Below are 27,840 nucleotides of genomic sequence, written 5' to 3' on the forward strand. Positions count from 1 at the left end.
ACCTCACACCATGCACAAAAGTCAATTCAAAATAGGTCAAAGACTTAAATGTAAGAGCCAAAACTATAAATCTCCTAGAAGAAAATGTAGGGAAGCATCTTCAGGAACTTGAATTAGGCAAAGATTTCTTAGACTTTACACCCAAAGCACAAGCAACAAAAGACAAAATAGATAAATGGGACTTCCTCAAAATGAAAAACTTTTGTGCATTAAAGGACTTTATCATGAAAGTAAAAGATAACCTACTCAATGAGAGAAAATATATGGAAACCTCACCCCTAAGATAAGTGTTATATCTAGAATATATAAAGAAATCCTTTAACTCAACCACAAAAGGACAATCAACCCAATTTAAAAATAGACAAAGACTTAAATAGGCATTTCTCTAAAGAAGATAAACAAATGGCCAAAAGGCATATGAGAAGATACTAAACATTAGCCATTAGGGAAATGAAAATAAAAATTTCAATGAGATGCCATTTCACACTCACTAAAATGGTTACTATTAAAAAAGCATAAAATTTTAAGTGTTAGAGAGGATGTGCAGAAATAGGATCATTCATTCATTGTGGAAATGTAAAATGGCAATTGCTGTGGAAGACAGTATGGCAGTTCCTCAGAAAGCTAATTATGGAATTACCAGATGACCTGGCAATCACAGTTCCAGGTATATATCCCAAAGAATTGAAAGCAGAGACTTGAACAAATATTTGCACACTGATAATCACAGCAGCATTATTCACAATTGCCAAAAGTTGGAAGCAACCCAAATGTTCATCGATTGATGAATGGATAAATAAAACGTAGTATAAACACACAATGGAATATTATTCAGCTGTAAAAAGTAACTGCAGTTCTGATACATGCTACAACATGGATGAATCCTGAAGACATAATACTGAGTGAAATAAGCCAAACACAAAAGGACAAATAAAGGTACGATTTCACTGATATGAAGTAATTAGAATTAGAACTCAGAGTTAGACTCTACAGTATAGGCTACCAGGGGTGGAGGTGAAGGTAGGGAGCAGGGAGTAAAGGCTTAAAATGTACAGAGCTTCTATTCGGGATGATGGAAAAGTTTGGGTAATGGATGGTGGTAATGGTACCACAACATTGTGAATGTAATTAACAGCACTGAATAATTTATGTGAATATCGTTAATATAAGAAATTTTAGATTGTAAATAAGGTACTGTAGTAAAATCTTTAAAAAAAAAAAAAAAACCTATGGCACAACAGAAACCGTGAACCCTACATTAAACCATGGACTATATTTAATATAATTGTAAAAATGTGCTTTCATCAATTTTAACAAATGCACCACACCTATGAAGTGTGTTAATAGAAAGGCCATATATGGGAATACTGTATTTTACACGATTGTTCTGTAAAACCACAACTACTCTAATAAAACAAAAAAGAAAAAACTAAAACAAAATCAGTAAGAGAAATTTTCCAAAGAGAGCATTTATTATGTTAAAAAACAAAACAAAACAAAACAAATAGAGAATACCTAGGAATAAATTTACCAAATGGCAAATGAGTCCTGAATAAAGTTTTAGTGAAAAACATTTTAAAGGGCTTTAAATATATGGTGAGATATATTTATGGATAAAAAGACTGTGGGCTATAGATAAAATATTTTCATGTTTTTGCACAGTTAAGCTTTCTGAGCTTTCTGGGAATCCGGCTAAAGTAAGCCTTGGAAGGTAACTTAGGACTGATTTAGACAGTAAGGAAACTCCAAAGAGCATTACTTCCTGGAGCCCTGGGTTCACAGATCAAGGGGGTAAGACCCTGGGCCCTGGAGCTGTCCTGGTGGTGGGGCTGTCTTCCCCCAGACTGATGCATTTACATTCCACAAGGTCACAGTAAGGACCCAGGGTCTTTTTGTTTTCAAGGAGACTGTTTCAGCAAGGGAGCAGCGGCAATGAAGGGCTGCCTCTCTCTTCCGCACCAAGATTCATTCCACAGGGATCCCTTACCTACAATATAAACACTCTCTGTGTGGTTTTCTCTACCTACCTCTCTTTGTGTTACCCCTAGGCAAGAACTGGGGCACAGGAGAGCCACGTGGTTATTATTCACTGTAGGTAAATAATAATATGTTCTGCTCTAGAACCCTTGTGTGCATTCAGGATAAGATTAATAAAAACGTATATAAAATGTAAAGACTCAACACTGTAATAATACCAGTTCTCCCATAATTGATCTGCAGATTCATGCACTTTTAATCATAAGTTTCAAGACACAGAGAGTTGAGAAAGAGACCACACTTATATGGAAATATGATACATGACAGAGGCCAACTTTATACAACACTGTGGAAAGAAGGGTTTATTTGGTAAATGAACAAGTGGCTAGCCATATGGCAAAAAAATTTGAAACTGGATCTTTACCTCACATGATACATAAAAATAAATGTCTGTTGGAACATAGGCTCAAATATGAAAGACTAAATAAAAACTTTTGAGATAAAAATACAGAAAAAATATTTACCTCAAATTTCTTATACAAGTCAACAAATTTCTCAATGATAAAAATTAAGACTGATAAATATGTCTACATTTAAACTAAGAATTTCTGTTCATCAAAAGATCCCAAAAAGAAAGTAAAAAGTTAAGCCACTGGGAAGCAGATTTGGCTCAACTAACAGAGCATCTGCCTACGACTTGGGAGGTCCAGGGTTCAAACCCAGGGCCTCCTGACCCGTGTGGAGCTGGCCCATGTGCAGTGCTGATGTGCGCAAGGAGTGCCCTGCCACGCAGGGGTGTCCCCCGCATAGGGACCCCACGCACAAGGAGTGCGCCCCGTAAGGAGAGCCGCCCCACACAAAAAAAGTGCACCCTGTCCAGGAGTGGTGCTGCACACACGGAGAGCTGATGCAGCAAGATGATGCAACAAAAACAACGAAAAGAAACATACAGATTCCTGGTGCTGCCAACAAGAATATAAGTAGACACAGAAGAACACACAGTGAATGGACAGAGAGAGCAAAACAACTGGGCGAGGGGGGGGGCAGGAGGGAAGGGAGAGAAAGAAATAAAAAATAAATCTTAAAAAAAAAAAGTTAAGCCACTAACTGGGAGGTAGTACCTGTAACATAAATAGTAAACAAAAGATCAGTATGTCCACAGATGTTCAAAAACTCTTACAAAGCAATAAGAAAACCACCCCCCAAAAAAACTAACAGAAAAATGTACAAAGGATATTAAGAGGCATTTCACAAAAGAAATATAAATGATCAGACATATGTAAAGGCACTCAACCCCATTAGTCCTTATGGAAATGTATTTAAAGACCATAATAAAATATCATTTTAAAGCTAAAATATCAATTTAGACTAGACTGGCCAAAAATAGTAAGTCTGGTACTATGGAGTGTTGCAGGACACAAACACTCCTATACACTTTTGGCAGGAGGGTAAGTTAAATAATCATTGGAATACAACTTGGCATTACCACATAAAATGGAATATTTGCATTGCCTATGGCTCGATTAATCTGTTCCTAAGCATGACTACAAGTGTGTATCAGGATACATGTACAAGAATATTCAGAGCTGCATCCTTACAGGAACTATAAACAACAACAACCTAAAGGACTGTAAAAAAAAACAACGAATAAATGAACTGTGGGATGGTCACATAATGGTAAATTCTACAGCAATTAAAATGAATTAGGGAGCAGATGAGCACCTGCCTCCCACAAGGGATGTTCCAGGTTCAGTTCCCGATGCCTCTTAAAAACAACAACAACAAAGACCAGATGAGCAGAAAATGAGAAAAAAAACACAACAACTTGCAAACAGATGAGGGAGACATCCTAGGGGGGTAGAATAAAATGAATTATGAATTATCTACAGTTACATGGATGACTCTTAGAAATATAAGGCTGAGCAATAAAAGAAAATTGCAAAAGACCACATATATCATGCTATTATTCATACAAAGGTCAAAATGCACAAAACTAAGTAATATGTTGCTCTGTGATACACTCATGTGGAAATTTTTTTGTTTTTTAAGTAAGGGAATGATTAACATAAAATTCAGGAAAGGAGTTACCACTGGCAGGAAAATGAGGAGAAAGGGATAGGAAATGACTACTAGGGTGATACTACAAAACAAGTGTTCTACTTCTTAAGGCAATTGGTAGGTTCAGAGGTGTTCATTTATTACTATGCTTCAAAACTTGTATAATGTTACATTTATTCCTTCATATGCACCAAATGAAAAAATCTCTAAAGAATACCTATTGCCCATAGGATATTAAGCAAATCACTTAATTTTCTTGATTGGTATAATCTATTACTTTTCAGTACTACCGTTCTCAAAATATATTAAAGGATTTTTAATATTAAAACTTATTAAAATTGGAAAATACCTGTTACTTTAAAAGTAGACATCATATCCTCATTCAATTACGGTAATTAACTTTTGTAGTAACTCTACCATTAAAAACAAAATAGTAACCACTGATATTTCTACATATTATAAAAGCAAATAGAACATGTTATATAAAAAACAAGCATTAAACTGGCCCAAAACTTAAATGGATCTATACAGAACACTGCCTGAAATTTCATTAAGAAAAGAGTAAAAATAAACTAATTTAATCTTTACAGCTTTCTCTGCGAGCCATATTTTAAATATATTTATTTTTTAAAGATTTATTTTTTATTTTATTTCTCTCCCCTCCCCCCGCCCCCAGTTGTCTTGTGTTGCGTCAGCTCTCCATGTGTGCGGCGCCATTCCTGGGCAGGCTGCACTTTCTTTCGCGCTGGGCGGCTCTCCTTATGGGGTGCACTCCTTGTGCGTGGGGCTCCCCTACACGGGGGACACCCCTGCGTGGCACAGTGCTCCTTGTGTGCATCAGCAATGCAACTGGGCCAGCTCCACACGGGTCAAGGAGGCCCAGGGTTTGATCCACGGACTTCCCATGTGGTAAGCGGACACCCTATCCATTGGGCTAAGTCTGCTTCCCTCTGCTAGCCATTTTGATTAGCATCAGCAGCAAAAGATTACCTGTTTTAAGTGCTAAGAATATGGTGATATACAGGAAAATTACCACTAATGTAACTTAGTTAACAGTAATATTGTAACACTTGTAGCATTGGCATAGAAGATGTATCAATTCTAAAGGACAATAATAGGGGGTATAAGGTGGTACGCGATTTTTCCTTTTGGACTAATAAAAACATTCCAAATTGACTGAGGCAATGACAGCACAACTCTCTGATGAAAATGACAACCACTGAGTGTACACTTTGAATGACTATACAAAACATGGGACTGTGTAACACAAGGAATCCAGTGGTGGAAGATTGGCTGTGCTTAACAGAATATGACAACTGTTAATAAATGGGTGGGTTGGGAAAAAAAAAACATCAAATGTAAGATATGAGCTCTAGTTACGAGTAATATTTTAATGATGGTCTTCCACAGTTTGTAACAAATGTTTCACCACAATGCAAGGTGTTGGTGGAAGGGAGATGTATAGAAGATTTTTATGTTTGCTTTGTGAATTCACAATTTTTACTATACACTTATCATTTATGTATGTTCATTTATGAATGATACACTTAAGTAACATTTTATTTTAAAAAACAGTTACCTGTTTTAACTTTAATTCCTTCCATTTCTTTACTGGTAACAAGATACATTAATCGTCCCTTAAAGGACTTCATTGTATATTATTAATATTAATGTTAATATATTCTACTTACACCAGTGAATACAATTTATATCATTGATTTCTTCTTTGCAGGTTGGTTAGTATTAGTCCAACATTTGTTTGTTTGTTTATGAAAGCCATAGAATATACAGCATGTTGTTCAAGTAAAGCATTTTTCTCTAGTGCCTAAATGCGATATGACTTTGGACTGTGTTACAGAGCTTAGCTATTAATGAACTTTGTTGATAATTATAATACTGCTTAAGTATTATAATTAAGTTCTAATGAAAATGACTTTAGTTTTTTGTCCATGCTGTTTTGAAAGATAAATTGTCATTAAAAAAAGAAATCTGTAAAGAAATTTTAGATTATAATCTTTTAAGAATGTTCATGTCAGTAAGTTACAAAGAAAATATGCCTGTGTTCGTTTTGAAATTTTCCCTAAGTGTGAAACAGAATGTAATATGTCCTTATTTCTTCATAATATTTTTACAAATGTTGATAAATAAAATTTACTATAAATTATTATAATTCATTATGAATATGTTAAGTACTCTAATTAAACAATAAAGAATTCAGAAAAGGTATTAATCTAAATACACATTTTTACCTTATTTAGATCTTCCCTTTCTTGTTGTAACGTTTTGATTTGTTTCTCATAAGCTTTGATTTGTCTAAAAGCATCATCTAGTTCTTGCCTCATAGAATTAGCTTCTTCAAGTTGCTGTTCCAAATGACTTGATTCTAAAAAAAAAAACAATGTTTCTTTTATTATCTGTATAAAATCAGATCTTTGAAACCAAAGAATGGTTTAAAACAACTTTAAAAAGAGAAGTATTTTGAATTTGGTTTAGGCTTACTGATACCACATTCCATTATGACTCAAACCGAATGAAATGCCTATTAGTACACTGTGAAGATGATGAATGGCTTATTCCAATGTGAAGATGCTTTATGTACAAAAATTCCTTATACATTTATTAGGAAAACAGATGATACTTTCAAAAGCAGCACTGTCAGAACCGGCTAAAACTTAAAACAAAGAAGAACCCAACCAACTAACCAAGCCAAAGGAGTTTTCCTACTGCTGGGAAGCCCCCTGTGTCACCAAAGTCCAACTAGGTAAGACGTCCTGCTCAATGGACAGTGCGTCCCGCTTGCCAGGCACCTGTTTTCACTGGAGATAGAACCCGCCACAGGATTCCGCAGTTGTTATGGCTAACAGGACGCTGGCACCCAGAGGCAGGACTGCGGTGGCCTCTGGAGCCACAGAGGGCCTGCTGATGGCCACCAAAGCGTGGCACCAGGTGCTCCTGGAGCAGCTCCCGTCCTCTAGTGGTGACGGCTGAAAGCCTGAGACCACGCCCAGGGCTCTCTGGGTTTCCCTGGGAGGTCCTGGGAGGTGCTGCCATGGCTGTCCTTCCATAACAGTGAAGCGAGGACGTGCTGTGCGGAGGCAAAGAGCTAGCGAGAAGGACATCTGCCTGCGCTGAAGAACACCCTAAAGTCCGTGAGAAGATGCCCTGATGACACCCCAGCCTCCTGTGGTGGAGGCTGGACCTCTGACACTGCAGACCGTGACTGGCAGCATTTGGTAAGCATGAAGAGCTCTCCGTGAGAGGATTCAGTAGACCTTCCAGAAAAAACAACAACAAAAAAGCCAGAAAAGCAGGTCCCTTAACTTTCACCTCTGGGGATGAGAGCGCACATTCAAGAACAGACTTGGGAGCTCCACAAGGTAGCAGAATCCCTCCAACCCCACGAAACTGAGGCACAAAAGACCTCGAAAGCATCTTACATGGATGGAGAACAGCTTCAGAAGAAACTAAGAGATGCTGCAACTGAAAAACAGTTATCTTCAGGAAAAACCTGCAAGTGATTGCCCAAGAAGCTGCACGGTGAAGCAAAGGGAGCAAGAAATGAAGGAAGAGGTGAAAGTGCCTGAACACCCAACACATGAGTGAAGAGGCTAAGTAGGACAGAGAGCTAAATAAAATCTCTCACTGAAACCGAGACAAGGATCATAAATGTGCCTGGTCACTGAAGAGAAACTCCAGCACGTTGATAACACTGATGAATTCCAAAAAGAAATCACTGGATTACATTTGTAAGAATATATTTTCCTCTGGGTATATTAGATTATATTGGATTCAAAGGTTTCCGTGATTAAGTAATCATGTAAATGTCTTGTGCCAAAGGGTGGGGACTCACAGATATAAGGCATGGCAAAGGACAGAGTTGAGTGTTTTTTGATGTTAGAGTTTGATGCTGAAGCCTTAAGCTGAAGCCCCAGGAAGAGAGGACACCTGAACCCAGAGAGAAGACCCTGGAAGGGAGGAGCCCAGGAAGCCTGGACCCTCACAGACATCGGCAGCCATCTTGCTCCAACACGTGGCAACAGACTTTGGTGAGGGAAGTAACCTATGCTTTATGGCCTGGTAACTGTAAGCTCCTACCCCAAATAAATACCCTTTATAAAAACCGACCGATTTCTGGTATTTTACATCAGCACCCCTTTAGCTGACTAATATGGGTGATATTAGTCATGGGTGATAGCAACTTGGAATTAAGAAAAAAAGAGGGTATCAGAAAATGGAGAACAGTAAATATTTGAAAACTGAACCAGACCAGTCCATCCAGTTTTCTGAAGAAACAGGTGCAGGGATTTGAAACTGCCTGGGCAAAAGTGCTATAGGAGTCCCAGAGGCCAGAGCCCAGGAATCCTGGCAGAGGCCTCCCCAACTTAATATGTAATGTTATTAAATAATGTTTCAGGTTACTAGTTCAGAGAAGCTTCTATGTAACAAAACAAAATGAGCAATTTTAACTATGATTAACTAAAATTTAATAAATTAATATTAAATATCCCTGGCATCAAAAGTAAGTTAATAGTGGGAATTTTTTTACACACAGACTTAAGTACCTAGAGAAACATTAGATCAAAGCTGTTTGGATACTTTTTTCTTCAGAGCCAGGTTCAAATCAAGGCTCCTCATCAAGCAGAACTTTAGGGGAGCCTCTGTTTTAACCCCCAGTGCTAATGTACATATGTCAAACTATGTAAAATAGCCTAGATCTAATGATAAATGAGACACAACACAGTCTTTATCCTCAAAGTTATCACTATCCCTCCAGTAGGTAGAGTAACTCTTGGTACACAGTAGCAATTCCATAAATACATGTTGATGGATTTAATTAAGAATCAATGAATGAATGAATATCAGAAAGACTGAATGGAACCAAGGACATCATTGAGACTAGCACATGAGCAAGACAAGACAATTGGCAAGGTAAGAATACTAAAAAAAAGGAATTTAACCTTTCCCTTAGTGTTAGTTTCACCACTGCTATTCCACTCCCAGGAAATGTTGAAACATAATGAGGAGAGAGCAGTCCTATAGCACTGAATTTACAGAGGTAAGGTAAAGGAAGGAAATCACAGTCAAGGGCAGTTTTAAGGTAACCAATTTCCCCAGTTAGGCTGACTCTTCCCAGGGGTCACTTATTAGTAAGTAAAGGATGAAAATGTGTTGAGAACTGCATGTACAGATAGAATGTAGCTTCCCATCCCTTTGAACTCACTCAGTTTTAACTATATGGGTTTAGCAGTAAAGTATAAAGAAAGAAGGAATCTATTATTTTGTTCTTATATAATATATACAACAGATTTTTCCAGTATGTGCCTAAGTATTTATCCAATCATTCAAGAAATATTTCTGCATGGAAATTATGCATAGAATTTCTTGCTAGGTACTAGAGGCCATCTGGTAGGCAAGTTATTTTTAACAAGAAGAAAGAAAAACCACAGTAAGCAAAAATATGGGTAAATACAATAGGCTTTTCTTATCCTCTTGATTTTTCTAAGTTATTGTTTATGGTTGAAGCAAATATTATGACCTTGTCTGATGTGTTCCATAACATATGTAGAACTATTTAAGATAAATACACTATAACTAGCAAGTATAAATGGATGTAAACCTCACTCTAACTGGTAAAATGATGACATAATATCTAGAAAGACTAGTACAAAAAATTCTATACAAAAAGATATAATCGAAGCTCTCGTAGATCAACCAAAATGGAATTCTAAAAATGTTCAAGTAACCACAGGAAGCAGGAAAAAAAAAAAGAACAGATAAATGAAAAACAGAGAGAACAAATAGAAAATATGTAAAATGGTAGACATAAACCCTAATGTATCAATAATTACATTGAAAGTAAACAGTCTGTTAACTACAACAATTAACAGAAAGATTGGTAAAGTAGTTACAAAAGGTGACAGGGAAAATGGCCAACAAACACATGAAAAGATGCTCAATATCATCAGTCATCCAGGAAAGGAAAATCAAAACCACAATAAGATACTAATGCTTATCCACTAGGATGCCCATAATTTAAAAAAACAAAATAAAAAACAGATAATAACAAATGTTGACAAGGATAAGGAGGAAGTGGAATCCTTGCACATTGCTACTGGGCATGTAAAATGGTTCAATTACTGTTAAAAATAGTTTGGCAGCTCCTCAGAAAGTTAAAAATAAAACTACTATATGACAAAGCATTTCCATTTGAGATATATATCCCAAAGAACTGAAAACAGATATTCAATCAAATAACAGTACATTGATGTTCACAGCACCACCATTACCAACAGTCAAAATGCAGCAACAACCCAAATGTCCATCGAGAAAGGAACAGATACATAAAATGTAGTCTATTCATACAGCGGAATATTGCTCGGCCATGAAAAGGACTTAAATACTGATATAAGGTGGATGAACCTGGTAAACATGATGGTAGATGAAAGAATTCACATACAAAAGTTCACACATTGCATTAACTATTTATGTAAAACATCCACACAATAGGTAAATCCATAGACACAAACAGTGGGTTAGTGGTTGCTAGGGACTAAGTAGAGGGGCAGTGACTGGTTAATGGGTATAGGGTTTCCCTTTGGGGTAATGAAAATGTTTTATAACTAGATAGAAATGATGGTTTATAATGCTGTGAATGAGCTAAACAGCTCTGAACTGTATACTTTAAAATGTGTTTAACTTTATTTCGGTTATATGAATTTCAACTCAATTTAAAAATGCTATTTAGAATTCATGTCTTGGCTTAGAAAAACATGTGTTTAATCTTAATCCATTCCTATGGGTGGGAACCCACTGTAAACAGGACCTCTAGATGAGACTGCTTCAGCTAAGATTTGGCCCAGCTGAATCAGACAGGTCTTAATCCTATTACTGGAGTCTTTATAAACAGAATGAAATTCAGATGCATAGAGAAAGCCAGATGGAGCTGGACTCAGATGTGATCTTTGTCCACAAGCCTCTCCTGTTACTTTTACCAGAACTGTGGTTGGTGCTGGGGTTTAATATCTGGACTGACCAGACAGCCAGGCCCTGAGCCTCAAGAGACTTGCAACCCTACACTCTGGTTTATTGGACTTACCCCACTCAGCTAACACAGGGGGGAAGAAGGTCAACCACCACACCAGGGAGCCAAGAGTGCCTACAGCTGCAAGCAGGAGAACTGCATCCAGCATCCATGTGGAATCTAAGCCCTCTCTTGATATAGATGTGGAGTGGACACGGCCATTCTAGGGTCAACAGGATGGAAGAACGGAGTATGGATTGGAGTGGACTTACTGATATTCTATTCATGAACTATTGTGATTAGCAATCGAAGAAAATGTGGCATTGGTGTGGAGAAAGTGGCCATGGTGGCTACTGGGGGTAGGGAGTGGGAGGAAGACATGTGATGTGGGGGCATTTTCGGGGGTTGGAGTTGTCCTGGGTGGTGCTGCAGGGACAGTTACCGGACATTGTATGTCCTTCCATGGTCCACTGGGGGGACTGGGGGAGAGTGTGGGCTATGGTGTGGACCACTGACCATGAGGTGCAGAGGTGCTCAGAGATGTATTCACCAAATGCAGTGAATGTCTCATGATGATGGAGAAGGTTGTTGTTATGGGGAGAGGAGTGGGGTGAGGGGGGTGGGGGGTATATAGGGACCTCATATTTTTTTAATGTAAAATTAAAAAAATAAAGACAAAAAAAAAAAAAAAGAGAGAGAGAGAGAGAGCCAGAGCTGAAAGCCAAGGAACTGGAAAAAAAAGAAAGAAGCAAGGAGAGGCTGCCGCGTGCAATGCCACATGACAGAAGAGCCAAGGACCAAGGAACAGCAGCAGCCAGCCCGAAGTGCTACTGCACTCCAGGGGAAAGCATCACCTTTAGGTAACAATGGCTAGCAATCACTTCTAGAAATGAATTTTATTAAAGAAGTTTCCATGGGAATGTAGAATGGCACAATCTCTGTGGCAGACAACTTGGCGGGACCTCAAGAAGCTGAATACAGAACTGCCATATGATGCAGCAATGTCATTACCAGGAATATATGCAGAAGGTCTGAAAGCAAGGACGCCGAGAGACTAGAGTGCACCGATGCTCACAGCAGCATTATTCAAAAATGGAAACAGCCCGAGTATCCATAAACTGATGAATGGATAAACAGAATGTGATATATACATACAATGTAATACTCTTCAGCTACAAGAAGAAATGAAATCAGGATGCAGATGACAACATGGATCAACCTTGAGGATATTATCTTGAGTGAAATAAGCAAGACACAAAAGGACAAATATTGTATGGTCTCACTAAGATGGACTAAATATGATGAGCGAACTCAGGCAGGTAAACTCTGGAGTACAGGTCACTAGGATACAGAATGAGAGCTGGTGCCTAATGTAGGTAGGATTTTTAATAAGGTTTAATGTAAAAGTGCGGAAATGAATAGAGTTGATGGCAACATATTATAGTAAGTATAACAAACCGCTAATTTATAAATGTGATTTTGGCTGAAAGGGGTAGCGTGTGGACGTAAATGAGAATAATCTAGGGATTGTATAACTGAACTAGGTGGTAGATGAAGACTGTGGTTAATAATACAATATTAAGAATATTCTTTTATAAAGTCTTAAGAATATGGTGATTCATGGGAAAATTATAACTAATATAACTTATGGACAATAGCTAAAAGTAATATTTTTGCAGCAGTGGCAAGAAGATATATCAATTCTAAGGGACAAAAATGGGGGGCATATAAACAGGTATGGGAGTTTTCCTTTTGGAGTACTGAAAACGTTCTAAAATGGACTGAGGTGATGGCAGCACAACTGTGATTAAACCGAGAGCACTGAGTGTCCACTGGAACAGCTTGTACAAGGCACGGGACAGTACAACACAGTGAATCCTGTGGTGGAAGACAGGCTGCAGCTAACAGAACAAGTATGAGAACGTTCTGTCATAAACTATAACAATATATATCACTAATACAGGGTGTAATAATTGGTTGGACTGGGGAAAAATACATGAAATATAAGATATGGGTTATAGTTAGTAGTAGTATTTTGAAAATATTCTTTCATAGTTTGTAACAAATGTTTCACAACAATGCAAAGTGTTGGAGGTGGGGTGATGTATGGGAGTCCTGTATGCTGATAAGCATGTTTGTTTTTTAAGGTTATAACTTTTACTACACATTTATTGTTTATGAATGATATATTTCAATAAAAATTTTTAAATTAAATTTTTTTCAAAATCTGAGTACTGAGTTATAAATGACATTCAAAAAATACATTTCAATTGAAATTAATGTTAAAGGGTGGTGAAATATAAATAAAAATTGGAATATATTTTAAAAGTTTGTTCTCCAACCATACTGAAATAAAATTAGAAATCAAAAAAGGAAAGAAATTTGGGAAATGAACAAATTGTGGAAATTAAATACCACATTCCTAAATAAATATCAGGTCAAAGAAAAAAATCAAAAGGGAAATTAGAAAATACTCTGAGGTGCATGAAAATGAAGACACAACATATCAAATTTTTTGGGAAGTAAAACCTCATGTAAAACACGAATATATAAGACTTTTTACAAAATATAAATACAAATATACTAGAAAGAAGGAAAAAGAATAGTAGCTAAGTATGGCAGACAAGGCACAGATTGAGAGGTGATGAGTTTTTTTATTATTATTATTGAAATGACAGTGCTCTGGGAATGACAGGGGTGATGAATGCACAAATATATGATTACACCAAATACCACTGGTTCTACTCCTTGGGTGGATTTATGTTTTATTAATAATGTATCAATAAAATTGATTCGTTAAAATTTTTTTTTTAATTATATGGGTGCAGCTAGAGTAGTGCTTAGAAGGAAATTTATAGCTGTAGCTATGTTAAAATAGAACAATCTCAACCAATAACCTTTCTATATCAAAATATTAGAAAACTAAGAACAAATTAATCCAAAGCAAGTTGAGAGAAGGAACTAATAAAAATTAAAGTGAAAATTAATGAAATAGATAATAGAAATCAATGAAATCAAAAGCCATTTCTTTGAAAAGATCAACAAAGTTGACAAAACTTTAGCCAGACTGACCAAAAAAATAAGAGAGAAGTCTCAAATTAGCATCAGAAAAGAAAAAAGCATCCTATTGACCCCTCACAGAAATAAAAAGGATTATAAAGATTATGAATATCTGTATACCAATAAAGTAGATAAATCAGGTGAAGTGGATATATTTCCATTAAAACAGAAACTATTGAAACTAAAAAAACCACACTAATCTAAATAAAACTATAGCAAGAGACCAATTAATAAAAAAAGAACAACAACAAAAAGCTGGCCACAAAGAAAATCCCTCAGGCCCCAAAGGCTTCACTGGTAAATTATATCAAATTTAAATTTATACCAATCCTTCTCAAACTCTTCCCAAAATAGGAGAGAACAGTTCCAATTCACTTGATGAGGTCAGAGCAGGGTTATCCTGATATCAAAACGAGACAGGGCAGTGGACTTGGCCCAGTGGTTAGGGCGTCCGTCTACCACATGGGAGGTCCACGGTTCAAACCCCAGGCCTCCTTGACCCGTGAGCAGCTGGCCCATGTGCAGGGCTGATGCGCGCAAGGAGCACCCTGCCACACAGGGGTGTCCCCCACATAAGGGAGCCCCACACACAAGGAGTGCGCCCCGCAAGGAGAGCTGCCCAGCGTGAAAGAAAGTGCAGCCTGCCCAGGAATGGTGCCACACACATGGAGAGCTGACACAACAAGATGACGCAACAAAAAGAAACACAGATTCCCGTGCCGCTGACAACAACAGAAGTGGACAAAGAAGACACAGCAAATAGACACAGAGAACAGACAACTGGGGTAGGGGGAAGGGGAGAGAAATAAATCTTTAAAAAAAAAATTAAAACAAAAAACAGACAAAGACATCACAAGAAAAGAAAACTACTAACAATTAAGTCTTATAAATAGGACACAAAAATTTCAACAAATGCTACCAAACTGAATTCTCAACATATAAAAGGAACTATGCACCATGACCAAATGGGAATTATCCTAGAAATGTAGAGCTGGTTTAACATTACAAAATTAATGTAATCAGTGGGAAAGAATAGTCTTTTTAACAAATTGAACTGGAAAACTGGATATTCACATGCAAAAGAATTAAGTTGACCCTCTATCTCACACCTTATATAAAAACCCAACTCAAAAGACATAAGTATAAGAACCAAACTATAAACTTCTCATTAGAAAACACAGGGAAGTACCTTCAAGATTTTGAGTTAGGCAATTGTTTCTTAGACTTTACACCAAAGCACAAGTAACAAAAGAAGAAAAACAAATGGGATTCCATCAAATTAAAAAGTTTTCTGAATAAAAGGGCTTCATAATGAAAGTAAAAAGACATCCTTCAGAATGGGAGAGAGTACTGAGAAACCACATATACATTACCCCAGAATACATATCGAAAACCTACAACTGAACAAAAAAGACAAACAGCCCAAATTTAAAAATGGACAAAAGACTTAAGATATTTCTCCAAAGAAGATATAAAAATGGCCAAAAGCACATGAAAGCATGCTCAACATCATCAGCACTTAATGAAATAAGACATGCACATCAAAACCAAAATTAGATACCATTTCACACCCACTAGTTGGCTACTATTAAGAAAGCTGGAAAATAGCAAGTGTTAAAAGGATGTGCCAAAAAAGGAATACTTACTCACTGATGGCATAAATGTAAAACGGCATAGGCTCAGTAGAAAACAGTTTGGCAGTTCCTCAGAAAGTATATAATTACCATATGACCTGGCAATCTTACTTCTAGGTTCATATCCCAAAGAAATGAAAATAGGAACTTGAACAGATATTTGCACAGCAATAGTTCAAAGTGGCATTATTCACAATTGCCAAAAGATGGATTCAACCCAAGTGTCCATTAACAGATGAGTGCTTAAGCAAAGTGTGGTATGTATATACGCAATGGAATATTATTCATTCATAAAAAAGAATGGGGTACTGATATATGCTACAACATGGATAAAACTTGAAGACTTCATGTTGAGTTAAGCCAGACATAAAAGAACATTGTATGATCTCACTGATAGGAATAAAAAGAATAGGCAAATCCACAGAATCAGAAACGAGAATGCAAGTTGCTAGAAGCTGGGATGGGGAAGGGAATGCGGAGTTAATGTGCAATATATTTTTTTAAAGATTTATTATTTATTTATTTCTCCCCCCTTCCCTCTCTCTCCAGCCCGTTATCTGTGTCCATTCGCTGTGTGTTCTTCTGTGTCTGCTCGCATTCTTATCAGCAACAACAGGAATCTGTGTCTCTTTTTTGTTGCATCATCTTGCTGCATCAGCTCTCCATGTGTGCAGTACCACTCCTGGGCAGGTTGTGCATTTTTTTTTCAAGCAGGGAGGCTCTCCTTGCAGGGCACACTCCTTGCGTGTGGGGCTCCCCTACGCGGGGGACACCCTCACGTGGCACGACTCTCTTTATGCCCGTCAGCAATGTGCATGGACCAGCATACCACACGGGTCAGGACACCCTGGGTTTGAACCACAGACCTCCAATATGGTAGGCAGATGCTCTATCAGTTGAGCCAAATCCACTTTCCATAATGCGTAATTGGCATTGCTTTTGTTAGGAGTGATGGAAAAAATTTGGTAATGGACAGTGGAAATAGTACTGCAACATTATGGCTGAAATTAATACCCCTGAATTATAGGTTTAAATGAGGTTAAAAGGAGAAATCTTAGGCTGCATCAGTTTCTAGAATAGATTTTTTTTTTAAAAAAAACAGGATTGTGAGAACCAGCAAGATGGCGGCGGAGTAAGGAGCTCTTGCTACAGGGTAGTTAGTAAAAACCCAGAGCTCTCTGGAGCTAGCTGAAGCAACTGTGTGGAAGTTCCAGGATGCCAGAAGAGCATCCTGCCACATTCTTGAGGAATGGAAGGAGGAGACTGCCCATCTGCAGAGAAGACTCCTAAGTAGAGCACTCCACACCCTGGAGGCCGGTGCCCATCCTCCACTGGAGGCACAGGATGCCTCGGGAGCTGTTCTGCAGCTGAATTGGAAGTTACACTTCCCAAAAACGGGGGAGGAAGAGACAGTTGGGCACCAATTTCAGCTACTGATGAGTAAATTCAGGGGGCTACAGTATAATCCTGAGAACAGCTAAAACTTGAGCCTGTCCAAATAGAAAGAGGCTGGGAACTGCCATCTTAACTCTGCACCTGGCATGTGGGGAAGCGGGGCGGACTGAGGATCCCAGTGCTGGGGGGACCGGCTTCTTCCCATCCAGGTCAGATGGCAGCTCTAGCCTAGGCCCCAGAGCCACCTCCAGCAGGGAGGAAGCTGCAGGGCCCTGCGCCAGACTCTCTGGGAAATTACTGACCAAGCCATGGGCTGGTGATTGTCCTACTCTGATGGCACAAGCCACCCCAGGAGCTGCTCTGTGATGGCAATTGGAAGCTCCATTTCCCAAAAGCGGGAGGAAGAGACGATTGGCTGCCGATTTCGGCTGTTGACTGGGAGACGATGCTGACTAAGAGAACACCCTGGGAACAGCTGGGGTGTGGATCCGCCCAAGTTTGAAAGAGACTGGTGGCCACCATTTTGACTCCACCCCCAGCCTGAGAGGAAGCTAAGACCAAAAATCACAGTGATGGTAGGGACTGGTTTCTTTCACCCAGATCAGCCTGCAGCCCCAGCCTGGGCTTCAGCACCGCCTCTGGCAGGGAGGAGGCTGGAGGGCCCTGCACCAGCCTATCCAGGTAACTGCAGGGAACTCTGGCTGGCACAGACTGAAAATCCCAAGTCTACCGGGGCAAGTGTGGTCATCTTGGACCCACACTGTATAGATTGCTGCCCATACCTGCAGCTAAAACCCCGCTGCAGGCAGGGGAGAAAGGGGCATGAAGCTTCATCAGTCTCTCTGGGCATCTACAGTCTAGGCCTGTAGATTATTGGATTATTACACAAAGCTGTGACTCTGTCCCTACCCCTGGCAAAGGAGAAAGTTGGAAGAAGCTTCACTGGTCCCTGGCACAATGAGGGCAGCTTGAGCTTCCACAGCTTACAGTGCCAACTACATGCTTGGCTCCTACTGCACAACCAGCAAGGGAGAAAGGACAGGAAGCCCTAAACTAAAGAGAAAAAACTGCACCCAGAATAAATACTCTAGTAAGCCAGATGCAAAGGCACCAACAAAACATTACAATTCACACTAAGAAACAGGAAGCCATGGCGCAGTTAAGGGAACAAGATAAGCCTCCAGATGGTATAAAGGAGTTGAGACAACTAATCACAGATGTTCAAACCAATCTCCTTAATAAATTCAGCTAGATGGCTAAAGAGATTAAGGATATTAAGGAGACACTGGATGAGCACGAAGAAGAATCTGAAAGCACACATAGAAAAATAGATCTCATGGGAATGAAAGGTGCAATAGGGAAACGGACTTTGGCCCAGTGGTTAGGGCGTCCGTCTACCATATGGGAGGTCCGCGGTTCAAACCCCGGGCCTCCTTGACCCGTGTGGAGCTGGCCATGCGCAGCGCTGATGCGCGCAAGGAGTGCCGTGCCACGCAAGGGTGTCCCCCGCGTGGGGGAGCCCCACGCGCAAGGAGTGCGCCCGTGAGGAGAGCCGCCCAGCATGAAAAGAAAGAGCAGCCTGCCCAGGAATGGCGCCGCCCACACTTCCCGTGCCGCTGACGACAACAGAAGCGGACAAAGCAACAAGACGCAGCAAACAGACACCAAGAACAGACAACCGGGGGAGGGGGGGAAATTAAATAAATAAATAAATCTTTAAAAAAAAAAAAAAAAAGAAAGGTGCAATAAATGAAATTTTAAAAACATTAGGGGAAGAAGATTTGGCTCAACTAATAGAGCGTCCATCTACCACATGGGAGGTCCAGGGTTCAAGCCCAGGGCCTCCTGACCTGTGTGGTGAGATGGTCCATGCGCAGCGCTGATGTGCGCAAGGAGTGCCCTGCCACACAGGGGTGAGTCCCGCATAGGGGAGCCCCATGCACAAGGAATGAACCCTGTAAGGAGAGCTGCCCCACATAAAAAAGTGCAACCTGCCCAGGAGTGGTGCCAAAAACAAAGAGAGCTGATGTAGCAAGATGACACAACAAAAAGAGACACAGATTCCTGGTGTCGCTGACAAGAATACAAGCGGACACAGAAGAACATACAACAGATGGACACAGAAAGCAGACAACTGGGGGGTGGGTGGATAAAAATAAATACACAAATTTTTTAAAAAACAACATTGGAATGATATAATAGCAGACTTGAGGAGGCAGATGAAAGGATTGGTGAGCTTGAATAACTGGCCTCTGAAAGTGAACATACAAAAGAACAGTTGAAGGGAAGTGGACTTGGCCCAGTGGTTAGGGCATCTGTCTACCACATGGGAGGTCCGTGGTTCAAATCCCAGGCCTCCTTGACCTGTGTGGAGCTGGCCCATGTGCACTCTTGATGCATGCAAGGAGTGCCGTGCCACGCAGGGGTGTCCCCCACATAAGGGAGCCCCACGCGCAAGGAGTGCGCCCTGTAAGGAGAGCCGCCCAGTATGAAAGAAAGCACAGCCTACCTAAGAATGGCACCACCCACACAGAGAGCTGACACAGGATGATGCAACAAAAAGAAACACAGATTCCTGTGCCACTGACAATAACAGAAGTGGACAAAGAAGACACCGCAGCAAATAGACACAGAGAACAGATAACCAGGGCGGGGGGGTGGGAGCAGAGAGAAATAAATAAATAAATCTTTAAAAAAACAAACAAAGATAAAAGAACAGTTGAAGAAAAGAATGGAAAAAATTGAACAAGGTCTCAAGGAACTAAATGACAGCAAAAGGTGTGCAAACATATGTATCATGGGTGTCCCAGAAAGAAAAGGGCAAAGGGACAAAAGGAATATATAAACAGATATTGGTAGAAAATTTCCCAACTCTATTGAAGGACACAGATATCCTTGTCCAAGAAGCACAATGTACTTCCACCCAAAAAAATCTGAATAGACCAACTCGGACACACATACTCATCAGAATGTCAAAGGCCAAAGACAAAGAAAATTCTGAGAGCAGCAAGAGAAGAGGCAAGCATAACATATAAGGGATACCCAATTAAGTGCTGATTTCTCACCAGAAACCAAGGAGGAAAGAAGACAGTGGTCTGATATATTTAAGATGCTTTAAGAGAAAAATGTCCAGTCAAGAATCTTATACCCAGCAAGACTGTCTTTCAAAAATGAGGGGAAGTTTAGAATATTCACAGATAAACAGAAACTGAGAGAGTTTGTAAGTAAGAGACTAGCTTTTCAGGAAATACTAAAGACTGTGCTACAGCCTGAAAAAAAAAGACAGGAGAGAGAGGCCTAGAAGAGAGTCTAGAAATGAAGATTATATCAATAAAAGTAACTAAAAGTATCAAAGGAGTGGTGAAAATAAAATATGACAGATAAAACTATAATAGTCAGGAATAAACCAATGTTGTAAAGCACTTACATTCAGAAAACTGCAACTCAATGTTAAAAGAAATCAAAAAAGGCCTAAATAACTGGAAGAACAGTCCATGCTCATGAATTGGAAGACTAAATATCATTAAAATGTCAATTCTACTCAAATTGATATACAGATTTAACGCAATCCCAATAAAAACTCCACCAGCATTAAAGAAAAAGTTGAAAACACAATCATTAAATTTATTTGGAAGGGTAAGAAGTCCTGAATAGCCAGAAACATCATAAAAAGGAAAAGTGAACCTTCATCACCAGACTTAAAATCATAATACCTATCTATAGTGGTATAAATAGCATGGTACTGGCCTAAAGACAGACACAATAAACCAGCAGAACCAAATTTATGGTTCAGAAACAGACCCTCACAGGTATGGTCAAGTGATTTTTGACTAGCCTGTCAAACTCACACAGCTCAGGTAGAACAATCCATTCAACAAATGGTGCTGAAAGAATTGGATATCGATAGCTGAAAGAAGGAAAGAGGACCTCTATCTCACACCTTATCCAAAAAGTATCTCAAAATGGATTAAAAACCTAAAAATAAAAGCAGGAACCATAAAACTTCTAGAAAAAAATTATAGGAAAATATCTCCAAGACCTGGTGGTAGGTGGTGGATTCTTAAAGGAGATTAGAGGAGGACTGAGTGGACTACTGATGTTAATGTATGTAGAAGTTTTAATTAGCTTTACGTAAAATTATGGAAATGTATAGGGCGGATGGTAATACACAGTGATAACAGCTAGTTCATAAATGGGGATGTGACTGAAAATGGTAATCTAGGTATGTAAATGCCAAATGACAGAATGCTGGAGAATAATCTAGGAACTGAATAGCACAGTAAACCAAGAGGTGGATGAGAATTGTGGTTGATCGTACAGATGCAAGAGCGTCCTTTCTGAGAGAGAGGAAATGTACATCACTACTACTGCAGGGTGTTGGGAATGTGGAGAAGCATGGGAAAACACAGCTGGAGTGACCTATGGACTGTGGTTAGCAGTAATAATATAATATTCTTGCATCTATGCAAAAGATGTACTATGTTGATAATGAGGCAATACGGAAAATGTGAGCCAAATGTACACTGACATGGTAACAATCAGATGATACTATCTTATCTGTAGCAAATGTTCCATCACATTGTGGTATGTTGATTGAGGGGTGTTGTTTGGGAATTCAGCACATGTGCATGATTGTTTTATAAGCTTACAACTTCTGTCATAAAAAATATACTAAAAAGTAATAACAGGATGGGTTGGGGGAAAAACACACCAAATGTAAGGTAAGGACTATGATTAGTAGTAAGATTTTGCCAATATTCTTTCATAATTTGTAACAAACGTCTCATGACAATGCAAGGTGTTAGTGGAGGGTTGATGTATGGGACCCCTGTATGATGTTATGCATGTCTGGTTTGTAAGTTCACAACTTTTACTATACACTTAATTGTTTATGTATGTTCATGTATAAATGACATAAAGATAATAATAATAGGGTTGGTTGGGGGAAAAAGACTTTGGTTAGTAGTAACATTTTGACAAAGCTCTTTAATCATTAGTTAAAAAGGTTTAACAACAATGCAAGTTATTGGTGGTAGGGTGAGTTATGAGAGTCCTGTATGATGTTATATATGTTTGTTTCGTAAGTTCAAAACTATTATTATATACTTACTTTCTTTGTATGTTTATGTATGAATGCTATCTTCAATAAATTAATTTAAAATAAAATCAAAAACAAAAAACCATAGGATTGCAGAACACAAACAGTGAAGCCTAGTATAAACTAAGGACTATAATTAATAGTCCAATTATAATATTGTTTCACCAGTTTTCACAAAAGTTATCACTGTAATGAAAAATGTTAATAATAGGGAAAACTGTGAATGAGCAGAGTATATGGAAACCACATAGTTTCTGCATAATTTTCTGTAAACAACTTCTCTAATAAACAATTTTAAAAGAAATGCCATTCATAAATTACGCTTAAATTTAAGATGTACATATGTCCTTACCATAAGCAAAGAATTAATGAGACATTTTAAATGGTACTCTTTATATTAGAGGTCCTGGATCAGAGTATTCCTTTTCCTGTACTTATTTTTGCCTATAAATGCATTTCTGGAAAATGCTGAATATCCTAGCTAAAATAGTACCTTCTTCTACATCTCTAGCTCCTTTCACTTTATTTTTCTTCATATCGTTTATCTCACAGTATATTTTGCATATTTATTTTTATCATATGCTTCTCTACAATGAAATATAAACTCTGTGAGGATAGGGATTTTGTTTGAAAACGCAGACCTAGTTATAAAATGTTTCTTCTTCTCACTATTCTATTTCTTGCATTATAAAAGGCAAAACAGGCTTTCTTTAGACTTATATCCTATTGTACCAAGGCCTATTGTATTACAGGTAACACATTAAATATAGCTATAAACATAGCAGCACAGTGAAGCTGACCTAAGAATGGACTGGGAGACAAAAGACCTAAGCCGAGTCCTAAATCTAACACTAATTAGCCTGGTAAGCTTGAGCAAATGCTAACTTCTCCAAGTCTGCTCTCCTTGTACTTAAAATGGGAATAATGGAATCTAAGAATTTTGCAAGAGAAGGTAAGTTACATCTCTGAAAGGTAAGAGTAACCTAGCATAGAGGATTGCAAAAAAGTGTCTATTTAACTTTATATATATATAACAAGTCGTCATTTTAAAACTCTTGCCTGGGGTTTCTCATCTATAACAGAGGGATAATGGCATATTCCTTATAATGCTGCTTTAGTCATTAATATATTCCATACATAAAATTCATTTACAGAAGTACATGAGCAATAGCAAGTATATATAAACATTTATTATACTAATATAAATGATCGTAATCACTACCATTATAGATTTTTAAAGGCAGCTGTCATTTTTGCTTGCATATCCTGAGAACATTTTGAAAAACTATGTACCCCTCGCCCATTTTTAAGCTGACATCTAAAAATTTTTCATGACTGGAAATAATGTAATGGATATGATTTCCAGTCTACTTGTATATTCTGATATTTAAAACGAAATTGTGATATTGCTCTTTTCAAGTATTTAAAAATAAGTATCAACAAGCTCTTTTTTAGAAAGTCAGATGAACTGTTTCCTTTTCTCCTTGCGTTTTCTTAAATTTATTTCTATCCCCTTCCCTGCCCCACCCCCAACGTCTGCTCTCTGTATCCATCCGCTGTGTGTTCTTTTGTGTTCGCTTGTATTCTTGTCAGCGGCACGGGAATCTGTGTTTCTTTTTGTTGCGTCATCTTGCTGTGTCAGCTCTCCGTGTGGGTGGCGCCATTCCTGGGCAGGCTGCACTTTCTTTCGCACTGGGCGGCTCTCCTTACGGGGCGCACTCCTTGCGCGTGGGGCTCCCCTACACGGGGGACACCCCTGCGTGGCAGGGCACTCCTTGCGTGCATCAGCACTGCGCATGGGCTAGCTGCACATGATCAAGGAGGCCCAGGGTTTGAACCTTGGACCTTCCATGTGGTAGGTGGACGCCCTATCTGTTGGGCCAAATCTGCTTCCCTCTCTTTGCATTTATACTTCATACTTGAAAATTAGAATTTTATCCTAATGCGATACATTTTTATGCTTAAAAGTATTTTATTAATCATCCTATCATGCTTCTCCACAACAAAAATAGGGCCAAAGGGCTCAAGGTAGTTAAATATTTCTTCTGGATTGAATTATCATTATAAATATTACATGGTGTTGACTGAATCAATATATTAGAAAATGTGAAAATAATTATTAAAGAAAAAAGTGAAACTGTGAAAATAAATCTCTTAATGAGGTATGTTGGGCCTTTAAAAATGTTTGTTCACATAGCTATGATTACTTATTGATTCAGTGAGAATGAGACAACTCAATTTTACTTGTATTTTTCTTCTTTTTTTTTAAAATAGAAACAAACCCTACTAAGCATTTTGATAAACTACGTGAAGGGAATGGAAGGAATTTTATTAGCAAATTCACTTAATTCTTTGAATTCTGAGTTATGTGTCAGAGTCATCTGGCAATAAAAAGTTTTAATGATATGTATAACTCACACAAGCTCTACTTTAATCTTGCTGAAAGCAAAGAACTGTAAACCGCCTGAGTTGCTAAGTATTTGTTACCCAATTGATAGTCATTCACCTCAAGGCAACCATTTCCAATTGCTCCTTTGTTTGGGGCCCTGTAGGGATATATTACCCCGAGATTTGGGATCTGAAGAGAAATGCCTTCTGTCCAGACTTCTGTCCTGTGCCACTCTCTGTCTGAGTGGTATCCTGCCTTCCCCTGGTGTCCTAACCCTAGAACACTTTTTGCAGGCCATTTCTGCCTGTCCTCTAGCTATTTTTCTGGGGGAGAGGTGAGTTCTGTCTCTCTCTAATCTACCATCTTACCAGAAGTGCATGTCCAAGGAGTGTGGTACACCCCAATCAAAACAAATCTGAATAGACCTACTCCAAGACATATACTTCTCAGAATTCCAAATGCCAAAGATAAAGAGAAAACTCAGAGAGCAGCAATGGAGAAGCAACCATCACATATAAGGGATGCCTAGTAAGATTGAGTGCAGTTTCTTATCAGAAATGATGGAGGTGAAAAGACAGTGTTATGATAAAATTAGAATACTGAGAGAAAAACTGCCAGCTAAGAATTTATTATCCAGTAAAATTGTCCTTTAAGTATAAAGGTGAGCTTAAAATATTCACAAATAGAGACTTCCGGCAAGATGGTGGCTGAGTGAGCTTGCCTTGCCGTCTCTCCTGGGAAGAGGCAGCTGGGCACCGCTGGAGGTTCTCCGGGACCAGGCTTTTTCAGGATTTTTTCAGGGCAGGAAGTGTCTGGACATCGATTTGGTGGGAAGGTAACGGAAAGGAGTGGTCTATAAGATATAAATTGGGACTTTTCAGGAGGGGGAGGCAAGATGGCGGCTGAGTGAACTTCCCGGTTACTAGCTCCTGGGGGGAATCGGCTGGGAGGCGTCGGAGACTCTTTGGGACCGGCTGTTTCGGGATTTTTCCTGGTCCGGAGGTGTATGGACATCGATTTGGAGGGAAGGTAACAGAGAGGATCCGTCTGTGAAATATACACGGAGATCCCAGCTACGTGTGGAGGATTCCCTCCTTGGGTAGGCGGAGCCGAGGCAGCTAGCACCGCGCGGAGCCCCGGTGGGCGGCGGCCAGGGTAGCCGAGTCCGGCCGAGCCCGGCTGAGCCGCGGCGGGCGGGGGGGCGGAGCCCGGCTGAGCTCGGCCGAGTCCAGCCGCGCCGCACCGCGAGCGGGAGAGCCGAGCCGCGCTGCGCCGCGCCGGGCGGCGGGCGGGAAAGCCGAGCCCGGCCGAGCCCAGCCGAGCCCAGCCGAACCGCGGCGGGCGGCGGGCGGCGGGCGGGGGACCGGAGCCCAGCTGAGCCCAGCCGAGCCTGGTGGCGGGGTTTCTGTTCTTTGGTTTTTGTTTTTTTTTTAATTTTTTTGTTATTGTTGTTGTTCTTGTTGTTCTTTTTTTTTTTTTTTTCAATCCTCTCTTTCTTGTCCCCAATATTCTTCTTATACTATTTTACCTTAACAATACAATAGGTCCTACAGGAAATACCTCACATTTGCTGGGTTTCCTCACCCTCCACTGCCTCATTTCTCTGTGAATAGATTTAGCCTATCTACACTATCCCCTTTCCCCTACAACTTGATATCCTCCACCATCTGCTATCTCTCCTATATTCCATCTCCCTTTCTTTGATCCACAAAGTGTCTAACTCTTAATTTCTAATACCTTTGTTTAGTTTTCCGTCTGGTATTCGTCCCTGAAACTATTACCTTTCTTTTCTCTTTCCCTCTCTCACGAAAACAATAGCCTCTTAGTACGTACCACATTCCTCCCATATTCAGTCGTCTACCTCATTATATGTACTTTCCTACTACTATAACTCTACACAATTTACATGATCTAACCTCCATCCTCCCAGAACTCATATTGTTGCTTTGTAAACATATATCACCAATACTACTTCACACTTTTTCCTTCCTTACACAATTGACTTTCCCCAGCACTAATACTTTCCTTTAAAGTGAGCTTAACTAGCAATAAGAAATTGGAATAAGAAGAACAAAGTGACAAAGAGAAGATATAACACTTACGCAAAAACAATAGCTAATTAATCTCCAAGACTAGACAAAGAAGCTAAGGAACTGATTAAACCCGTCAAGAAAAAATGTTGACAAGACAGCAACAAAAATCTACAAACCAAACCAGTAATCAGGAAAACATGGCTGAATCCAATCAACAAACTGAAAATCAGGAAGGGGGGCAGGACTTCGCACAAGCAATGAAAGATCTCAGAACATTTATCACCGACAAATTTGATGAAGTAATGAAAGAGGTTAACAGCGTGAAGACAACACTTGGAGGGGAAATTGCAGACATGCGCAAAAAAATAACAGATATGATGGAAATGAACACCACAATTCAAGAAATCAAAGATACACTTGCAGCAAATATCAGCAGACTAGAAGAGGCAGAGCAGAGAATTAGTGATGTGGAAGACAGTGCATTGGAAATCAAACAGATAGTAGAAGTGGTCAATAAAAAGGTAGAAAAAATCCAGATAGGACTTAGGGACCTGAATGATAACGCAAAACGCTCAAACATACGTATTATAGGCATTCCAGAAGGAGAAGAGAAGGGAAAGGGGTCAGAAGGAGTGTTGCAGGAAATAATGAATGAAAACTTCCCAAATCTACTGAAAGAGACAGATGTACATATCCAAGAAGCACAGCGCACTCCACTGGTCATAAACCCCAACAGGCCCACCCCAAGACATATACTTGTCAAATTATCCAATGCTCAAGACAAAGAAAAAATTCTAAAAGCAGCAAGAGAAAAGAAAACCATCACATACAAGGGAAACTCCATAAGATTAAGTGCTGATTTCTCATCTGAAACGATGGAGGCAAGAAGGCAGTGGTATGATATAGTCAAGGTACTAAAGGAAAAAAATTTCCAACCAAGAATACTCTATCCAGCTAAACTAGCATTCAAAAATGATGGAGAGTTCAAAATATTCACAGATAAACAGAAACTGAAAGAGTATATCAACAAGAAACCTCCCCTTCAAGAAATTCTTAAGGGAATTCTGCAGGAAGAAAGGAAAAAACAGGACAGTCAGAGATGGAGGAGAGTGTAAAAGCAACAAGAAAGACAAAAATAGAAGGGGAAAATAAAATAATACAAACAAAATATAACA

General features: G+C 39.2%; 1 protein-coding gene across 12 annotated transcripts in view; it reads right to left on the reverse strand.

Moving 5' to 3' along the window:
• The window catches only part of CDC42BPA (CDC42 binding protein kinase alpha), a 382,935-nt gene that overhangs the window by 135,749 nt on the left and 219,346 nt on the right, over positions 1-27,840 (reverse strand). For all 12 annotated transcript variants that reach the window (XR_011645344.1, XR_011645345.1, XM_058309378.2 and 9 more), the window contains one exon: positions 6,285-6,418. Coding sequence is in view for 10 of the 12 variants with exons in the window: in XM_058309378.2 (XP_058165361.1) it covers positions 6,285-6,418 (134 nt within the window). In the remaining 2 variants the exon portion in view is untranslated. The remainder of the gene's footprint in view (positions 1-6,284; positions 6,419-27,840) is intronic.

This window comes from Dasypus novemcinctus, chromosome 13 (genome assembly GCF_030445035.2).
Source record: "Dasypus novemcinctus isolate mDasNov1 chromosome 13, mDasNov1.1.hap2, whole genome shotgun sequence".
Classification (NCBI taxonomy): Eukaryota; Metazoa; Chordata; class Mammalia; order Cingulata; family Dasypodidae; genus Dasypus; species Dasypus novemcinctus.